The sequence below is a fragment of the Dendrobium catenatum genome, unplaced genomic scaffold, assembly GCF_001605985.2.
Source record: "Dendrobium catenatum unplaced genomic scaffold, ASM160598v2 fragScaff_scaffold_1573, whole genome shotgun sequence".
NCBI lineage: Eukaryota > Viridiplantae > Streptophyta > Magnoliopsida > Asparagales > Orchidaceae > Dendrobium > Dendrobium catenatum.
Window position 1 is genome coordinate 203208 of NW_021320035.1, and position 9826 is coordinate 213033.

The following is a 9826-nucleotide window of genomic DNA, read 5'->3' on the forward strand; positions in this document are numbered from 1 at the left end:
GGTTACAGTCCACTTCAACCACTATCACTTGCTAACTACATCAATGATTAATACGTCACTCTAAAATTGCTTTGATGGAGTACGAATCTGGAGGCATATCATAGTTGGAAACATCAAAAATTAAAATTAGGATAATTTAAACTTCGATTTCAGCAAATTTATCGTCAAACTAAATGTCTCAAAGATACAAACCCAAAGACACCAAAATCGGTCAAATACGAACCCAAATTAGTCAAAATTGGGGGCTCGAAGTTAATTTGAAAGCTTCACAATATTAATTGGATGAGCAAATAGTATCCAAATGTGACATGCTTATAGGCAAATCGAGATGATCAACGATGTGAATCCAATTAGCCTAAGATCAACGAATTTTGATATCACTAAGAAACTCAAATGCTTGAAAAACTATCCATGGTAATGGGGGTTAATATCAGCCGTCCATTGAAACACTCCCAACATGTTCTTGATCTTCTCCCTATTTACTAACTATGTTAGTAGCAAAAAATTATAAATAGACATATCGTTCTTCATAAAAAGGAGAAGGAAGAGATGAAAAATGAAGGATCTCTCTTAGTTTCTCAAGCTTGCATCGTTAGGCCACTTACCTTCGTTGGACTTGTAGCCTACCACTGCAGGCTATAGTCCTTCCGACCACTGTCTACAGCTGACTATGATCCCTCTTACAATTATTGTCTGCCAACTAAGTTCTTCTAACCACCGTCGCCCGCCGAACATGGTCAACTCTGACCACTGTCGCCCGCCGACTATGGTCCATGTGACAACGATCGCCCACCAACTACAATCCACTTCGACCACCATTACTAACTGACTACAATCCACTTCAACCATTGTCGCTAACTGATCACGATCCCTTTGATCACTGTTATCCATGGATTATGGTCCTTCTAACCACCATTGCCCGCCGACTATGATCCACTTGGACCATCGTCACTTATTGATTGTGATCTCTCTTACAATCTTCACATGCTAACTACAGCCATTTTAACCATTGTCGCCCGACAACTACGATCCACTTTGGCTATCGTCACTTACTAACTAAGGTCCCTCAAACAATCGTCCCCTGCTGACTACAATCCTTCTAACCGCTGTTACCAACTGACTATGGTCCCTCTAATTACTGTCACCCATTGACTACGATCCCTATGACTTTCGTCGCTTGTCAACTATGATTCTTTTGACCACCATTATCTGCTGACAACAACTATGATCCATTATCTACTGATTAAGGTCACTTAGACCTCCATCACGATTATCTACAACTACAATCCATTTGGCCATCATTGTGTGCCAACTACAACTACAATCCTTCTAGTCACCATTGCTTGCTGACTATGATCTCTCCAAGTACCTTCTCTTGTCGACTATAGTCTTGCTGACCAAATAGACATGCCAACACTTTTGAAGGAACAACTACCATGTAATGAGCTTTTATACAATGTGTATTTGTTATATTGAGCAATCACCATCCTTTGAGGAGTGTATTTATTTATAATCAACCATCAATACTAGTGGTTCTTTCAAACTGGGCTAATTCCTATGATTGTTTCCCTTTTCGAGCTTTTCCATATACCCCTTTTTTATTTGTTTTTTGTACTGGATATTTGTACAAAGCTAAGATGCTAAATTTATCTCTCTATCATCATGAATATTCCAATAATAATATTTATTTTAAAATAAATAAATAATAAATTAATTAAACATTTTTAGTGTTTTTAAAATTGTAAATTAATATCATGTTTTTAATTTTAAAAAAAATGCATATTGCACATATTGGATTACCTCATGCATCAAATTGATTTTGATAATTAATATATGTGTCCAATAAGATTGTGTATCATAGGTGAAAAATTCCTTAGAATATTATAATTAAATTTGATCAAAATGAGCCTCATAAGTGTTAAATTATTTCAAAATAAATTATTTATAATTCTAGAAATAAATAAGTAATATATGTTTAATAATGAGTAATAAATTAAAATATATGTAGGTCAATTTTATTTTTTAAAATAAATTTTTAATTAATTAGTAGTAGGTTTTTGCATTAATTTTTGGGGTAGTTGTATTAATTATTTATGTATTTATATATTAAACATTTAAAACTTATATCTTCATGTATCACGTTTATATTTAATTCATATTAAAACATATGATTTTGAATAAATTAATATTTTAATATTTGAAATATAATTTAAAAAATTCAAAATTTTGTAAGTAAATATATCCTTTTAAATATATATATAGTTGGAAAGAGCCTGTCAATTGCTGCCCGAAAGGCCAAAACACGATCTCTGTGTGGAGCGGTGACTGGGTGGAGCACCACGATATCACCGGTGGCGTGCAAGGGGCCAAAGATGAAGCGAGCCGCCACTTTCGCCGGCTGCGGTTTGACGCCGGCGTCGGCCGGACGCAACAAATGGGCAGCGATGACAGCAAGCATCTGGATGCAGTGCGTGAGTGGTTCTGGTTACACCTTCAGCTTCTACTCACCGCTGCTCAAATCCACTCAGCTCTATGATCAGCAAACCCTAGACACAGTTGCTTTCTTCAAGGATATTGGCGCTAACGCTGGCGTCATCTCCGGCGCCATCTACTCCTCTTCTCCCGAAGCCAGCCGCCCTCGCCTCGTCCTTGCCCTTGGCGCCGTCCAGTGCTTCGCCGGATATTTCTTCATGTGGCTCTCCGTTTCCGGGATCCTCCACCGCCCTCCCGTCCCTCTCATGTCCCTATTTATGCTACTCGCTGCCCACTCCCTGACCTTCTTCAACACAGCCGATGTTGTCACCGCCGCTCGCAACTTCCCCGACCATCGCGGCACGGCAATTGGCATCATGAAGGTTGGGAATTCCTTTTTCCCATTTATTTTAAGATTGATTTTCTTTTGGTCGTTTCTTTTTTCCTTTTTAGCTGTATTTTACGTTTAATAATTGCTGTCTCTAATTTTTTTCTTAAAAATTTCTTCATATTTTTTATCTTTGAAATGATCTTCTCTATGGCTTAGCCATTATTTTGATATTTTTTAAAATTGCGTGACATTAATTAGATCGTCTGAAACACAATTACATAGTAGATTTTGCTTGTAATCCCTGCTTAACTGAATTATGTGGTAAGTTAGAACTCTATGACTAGGTGACTGTGACTTGGAATTTTATTTTCATACTTCATCACTGCGCGGTGAATGACTGCTTAGTTTGTTAAGGGCCGTGCGAACCTGCTAGAGTATTAGATCATTTCCTCTAAAACATCCCTCGTGTTGTCGTTTCTCTTAACCTTCATAATAACCATATTGATATTTAGTGAAGAATCTTGGTATAACAACACTGACAAAATGGAAAGAGTCATTTTTGTCGTTCTGTGGTAGTCGAACTTCCACCACTTGAAATGGACATGAGGAAACAAATATCTAAACAAATGAGAACATAACATGCCAATGAAAACGGGTTTTCCAAATGAAAGAATAATAGGTTAATTTAAGATTACAGTTATGAAGCAGTGATGGTAGATTAGCGGGCCACTCCTTTTGAGTATCTAAACTTTTTTCCATCAGCAAACCTCAATATAACAAGAGATAAGCAAATACCATAAGTTATTATAAGATTGAGTTGTTTCTCTAAAATAGCAAAGAGCTAAGTAGTAGATCACAGAGTAATAGTTCTTCTACTATAAGCTCTGCAGTAATGTTTTTTATTTTTCTTTTTTTAATTTTGTTCTGTAGATGGTAAATCACTCTGAAGGCTTTATACTCTGAAGAATTTATATGTGGGTGTTGATTTGGAAATCTTTTCAAATCTAGATTAGCCTTGATTTGGAAGGCTTCGATGGCTTATTATATAATTGATTAGGGAGTTGATTATTTTTCCTAATTAAGTTGATTTGATTGGAGATTTGATTGATGCATTAATTAATGGATGATTATTGCATAAATGGAGAGATTTAATTAGTATGATTGGGAGATCTAATTGGCATGATTAGATTTTGCCATATTATAGCATTAATTAAAGTTTCCTTTGTAGCTTTGCGTCAAATCTTTAAATAGGGCTTAAGGGTTATTGTATTGTAAGCATGAAAAAGAGAGAGAGCTTGAGAGCTTTTGTAATCCTTATTATTCTCCAATATAGTGAAATCATTACCCCCTCGCCATGGACGTAGACATCTTTGTCGAACCACATAAATTGTCGTGTCCTTTGTGTTATTTTGGTTGTGCGATTTGTGTTACTTCGGTTGTGCGATTTGTGTTATTTCCATTGTGTATTGCACAACAATTGATATCATAGCCAAATTTCGATAAAATTTTCGGCGGCGGCTTGGAGAATGAGAGTCAATCAGTTCTTTCTGTTTGTATGGTTCGTCCAGGTGAAGGAAGAGAGCCGAATTGGTGTAATTCTAGCCATGTGAGACAACTGCAATTTTTTGGAGGCTATGAGATCTGGTGGAGCTATGAATACATCCACCTCAATGGTGGAGAAGACGTCAATTCATTAGGTAGTTAAACATCCCGTCAAAATCGATGTGAAAAAATTTGACGGCAAAAGAAACTTTGTCATTTGGCGATGTGAGGTGATGTATACGTTGTGTTCTTTGAATCTGGAGGAAGCTATGGAGAGTGATGGATATCCCGAGTAGATTTCAGAGAGAGGTTGGCTTAAGATGAACCGGAGTGCTTGTGACTTGATAAAAAAATTGTCCATCTCAAGGGATAAGTATGGGGTAATGATGTAGACTTTTGTTGTAATGTTATTGAAGATTTTGGATAATAAGTATCTGACGAAGAGTGTGGAGAATCATCTTCAAATGAAACGGCGGCTCTATAAGTTTCAGATGAGATATGAGATTACAATTGATGAGCATTTGAATGACTTCAAAAAGGTATCGACAGAGCTTTTGAATCCGGATGAGGATGTTGGAGATGAAGACAAGGAACTCATTCTGTTGATTCGCTTCTGAATGATTATGAAAACTTAATGATGACACTCATTTATGGGAAGGAGGTCTTGAACTATGGAGAGGTGACTACTACATTGCTGAGTCATGACTTCCGATGTCGGGACAAGGATTCTGTAAAGTTATATTCAATTGAGGCTCTCACACTCAAATGTGGAAGACATGAAAAACATAAGAATAAAATTGGCGATAGCAGCAAGTGGGGCAAGTCTAGTAGACACATTCTTGGAAAGAATCAACATGCTTTCTGTTTAAAAATTAGTCATTGAACAAAATATTGCCCGATGCTAAAGGAGAAGGAAAATAGGGTTTCCACTAAGGCTAACCTTAGCGTGGAAGAGCATGAAAAAGATTTAAATGTATCACTACATGCAGTTTCTCAGAGTTTCTATTCAGATAATTCATGTTAGATTCTGGATATTGGTGCTATTTATTACATTTGTCTCATTAGAGAGTGGTTCAATACCTACAGGCTACAGGGAGCTTGAGAGTGGTGTTGTGTTCATGGGAAATGATCAGGCCTGTTGTATTGTTGGTGTAGGGAGCATTTTCATCAAAATGCATGATGGTACTATGAGAGAGCTGGGTGATATGAGACATGTTTTAAATATCATAAAGAATTTGTTGTCTTTTGGGGCTTTAGAAACCAAAGGCTATAATAGGGTAGTCATTGAGGCAGGAGTTTTGAAGATATTTCATGGAGCGTTGATTTTTCTGAAAGGAGTTCGTCACTATAACATTTACTGCCTTCAGGGTAGAATAGTGATTGAAATGGTTGTTGTTGCTGATGATTCTTCCGATGTCATTGCACTGTGGCATATGCGGCTAGTTCATGCCGAGGAGGCTTCTCTTATGGCTTTGGTGAACCGTGGATTGATCAAAAGAGCTCAATTTCTGAAAAAATATTGTTTGACAAGAAACGTGTATCCTTTGGTACTTCCATCAACAGTATAAAGGATATCTTGAAGTATGTTCACAAAAATGTTTGAGGCTCGATGAAGACAACATTATTTGGCGGGCGGCGATACTTTGTCTCTTTTGTTGATTATTACTCCACATATATTTGGGGGTACATCATGAGGCGTAGAGCAAGGTACTGGAAATTTTTAGAACTTGGAAGAAGTGGATTGAGACGCAGACTGACAAAAGGATTCAATGTATCAGATCATATAATGGTGGCGAATACACTTCGGATGTGTTCTTATAGGAGTGCCAGAGATCTGGAATTGAGCACCACTTCACTGTTAGAGAGACACCGAGGTGGCAGAAAGGATGAACCGGACATTGGTGGAGAAAGTTCGGTGTATGTTATCTAATACTGGGTTAGATAGAGTCCATTGGGCTAAGGCTATAGATTATGCCTATCACTTGGTGAACCGTCCGCCTTTTGTAGCTATTTGGAAGAAGACCCCAAATGAGATGTGGTCAGGACATCTTGCTAGAGATTAAATTGCATTGTCAAGTAAAGCAGGTGATTTGGTAAAATCATATTAAAATTCCTATCTACTAAATTATGCCATTAACAAACCTTCTATAGCTTTATATAAAAATATCTAATACAATTCTGATCATGTAATCTGATTACCACTAGCAGAATAATCGGGAATGATATAAATACATATTTTACACAATAGCTACCCTCCAATGTCTGCCACCAGAAACTTTCTATGGGAGCATATTCTTCAATGACATGTTTCATCTACAAATACAATTTTAAAAAACTCACATAGGAAGAAGAATAAACCAAAAAAGTATAAACAAATGAACAAATCATAATAGAACTCTGTACATAAGCATTTATGATCAAACCATATTCTGAGATTCAAACATGGATGCATTTCCAACAATGCCAGTGCCATTCTTTGATCACAAGCAAATTAAACATGACACCCTCAATCAAATATTATCAAACCAATTACAGGAAGCGAGCAACAAAAGCAGCAACCGAACAACTTGCAAGAAAGAGCACTCAAACATAAAGAATGAGACAAAAAATAAAGCAAAACTTAAAACCTCAAGTCACAGTGTTTGTTTTTATTCTTCTTTTTTTTTTCTTGCCAATAGAAAACTCCTTAGAATCCACTTGCACCACGTTTAAATTACAATCATCATTCATACAGTTTGATAGGTCCCCATGAGACCCCTCATAACCCCAATCCTCGGTCGATTGAGAGCAAAACCAATCGGCCTGACCAACAGGAATATCAACCAACACCTCCCAACCACTCATAGCCTCAACCTCAGCATTAGAAGCAGGAGAATCATGAATAGAAATTAAGGAAAGTTTATGAGGAATCATCAAATCTTGAACAATCACATTAGCATTCACATCAACATGAGGGGAAACAATCCCCAAAGGCGTACTATACAAACCATTAGCAATTCACAATAACTTGTTCATCCTTAACAGCCAACAAATCCAAATGATGCGTTTTAACTGGAGTAATATCAAGATTACATGAACTAGGTAAGGCCAAAGCATTATCAACCATAGCATTGTTACCACCCTAAATCTAAAAAAAAACCTACACCATCATATTGCGAGAAAAAAGGTTTAGAATATTTCAAAATTAGTGAAGAACATGATTAAATATCAATGGCCGGAGGTATGTAAAATATGTTTATAATTTAGCTTCCGCATTTTGTATAGTCGATTCTATATTTTATAAAATTATCTCGAATCATAATATTGTTGAGTTTGAGAAACTTTTGTAGAATCGGCAGGAAGTTTTCTAACATCAGATTGATATGATCAATAATGTAATGGATATATTAGGGTTATAATAATCGGTATTTGTGAGTTATTAGGTAAGTAATAGGTTTTTAGAGCTAATAGATAGTTTGAATCTTATATTGTCTAGAAATAGTCTCCATTGGTGTCTATTAGGGCATGCAAAAATTAACTGAATAATCCCCTCCTAATCAAAGATTCTTCTTTCTTGCTCTCCACCTTTTCTCAATCCTGCATTTTTTTAAGTTTCCAATGAGTTGAGTTCGATGTTTATTGTTATGTTATTCTGGATTTTAAAAATATATAATACAAGTCATCTAATTAAACTTGTTCCGATTTTCTAGGTTTACTGCAGGACGCGAGCATGTGTGGATCAATGTTTAGTTACTGTGATTTAGATTTCACATGTTTGAATTAAATAAGTCTTTTGAAACGAAGGAATCAGAAGGCGCACATAAATTTCTCTCCAAACATTTCATGGAGCCTCACATATTGGTACAACCACATATATCTTTTTACATTTTTCAAGGGCACGACATATTCTTTGGTGTATACCTGCTACTAATGAAAATGTCCCTGAACTGTGCATTGAACTGTGTACACGATCCTTTAAGTTCGGTTTGAGTGGATTGAAGCTGTTAAGATAAATCTTGTAATCCTGTGAAAGGAAACCTTTATTTCAAAGAAAACAGAGATAATTCCTAAAAAAATAGGCATGTTAACATTTTCATATAGGTAGGTGATGGGGACATCAGATCGTGGAAGGTTTATCAGAGACGTGGCCGTCGATCTACGGCCACGATCGAGTCTTTGTATTTATGAGTCCTTTTTGTTATTTCATTATTTATGTATTTTTATTTGCTTATTGTTATTTTGGTCTTTCCGTTTGTACCCCTTTTATTGGGATGTGTCATGTATGAGCCCAAGGGCAGTTGAGCCTTTTATTTTTTTTGAGTCCATTGTACTTGGCTATATATAGCCCTTTGCTTATTGTTTAATGTAATGAATGATTGCTTATGATATTTTCTTCTTGAATGAGCTTGTGAGAACTTGTGAGTTCTAATGGAGAGAGATCCCTAGGAGAGGGAGATTTGCGCACTACCCACCAACCTTAGAGACGGCCGGGTTCGTGGTCTTTGTTCTTTAAACTTTCCCTCCTCTTCTTCCCCATTACCGGACATACTTTTCTCTCAACCTAAGCTCCCATTGTTCCCCTTCAGGTTAACGGCAAGACACTCCAACTGAATCTCTCTTCCTATCCATTTCCCACGGCCAAATCCCCCAAACCGACCCTCATTGCCGCCGGCTCCAACTCCCATAGCCACCGACCACCACCTCCCATTTCCCCATTGGATCCCTTTGCCTAATTTGGACGAAACTATTTTGGTTAGATTTAAAAACTCAAATTCCTTTAGTTTGAATTTTGAAATCTTTCCAAATTTATCCAAATCTATTTTTGGAAAGTTACTAAAGTAATTCTATTTGAATTTTAAATTCAAATTGGATTTAATGAAGTCTTTCCTTATTTCTAAAATCCCAAATTAGGAACTCCTATTTCTCTCCCCAATCCCCTCCTTTGCTTTTACTACCGCCGGCCCCACCCCTCCCTTTTGGCTTGAATTAAGAAACCTTTCCTAAACACCTACCCGTATCTTTGGAAAGATTTCCCAATTGCTGGAACCGAAATTCACATGAGCTAATTTATTTCCTAAAACCTAATTTCAGGATTAGGAAATAAATTCCTAATCCTCCCATCAACCTGACGGCTTGGCCCCTTATTGGAATTATTCTAAAATCTTTCCCTAGATGCATTTCCTTCCTTGGGAAAGAGTTTAAACTCCTCCTGCTGCTGGCCGAATTTCCCTGGGTTCCCACTTTGGTTCTCTCCAACCTCTCTCTTCGCTCCTCTCTCTCCCCCTTCTAATCTTTCAAGTAAAGTTGCTGCTTGAACGGCTTGCTCCGATCCTCAATCCCTATTGTTAGAATCTGAGATTATTTTCAGAACTTTGAAAAGGGAACTTAGGAATTGTTCTCTCTCTACTTGTAAAGTGAAACTTCCTTCTCTTTGCTACCATTCAAGAAGTGTATCAAGAGCCAAGGCGATTCTACGCCCAATCATCCATGAATGGCGGATCC

The 9826-nt window shown here is 37.0% G+C and overlaps 1 protein-coding gene across 1 annotated transcript in view; it reads left to right on the forward strand.

Moving 5' to 3' along the window:
• The first annotated feature begins 2341 nt into the window (after positions 1-2341).
• The window catches only part of LOC110103163 (protein NUCLEAR FUSION DEFECTIVE 4), an 18915-nt gene continuing 11430 nt past the window's right edge, over positions 2342-9826 (forward strand). The window contains exon 1 of the mRNA XM_020831764.2: positions 2342-2855. Within this exon, the coding sequence (XP_020687423.2) occupies positions 2373-2855 (483 nt within the window). The 5' untranslated portion in view covers positions 2342-2372. The remainder of the gene's footprint in view (positions 2856-9826) is intronic.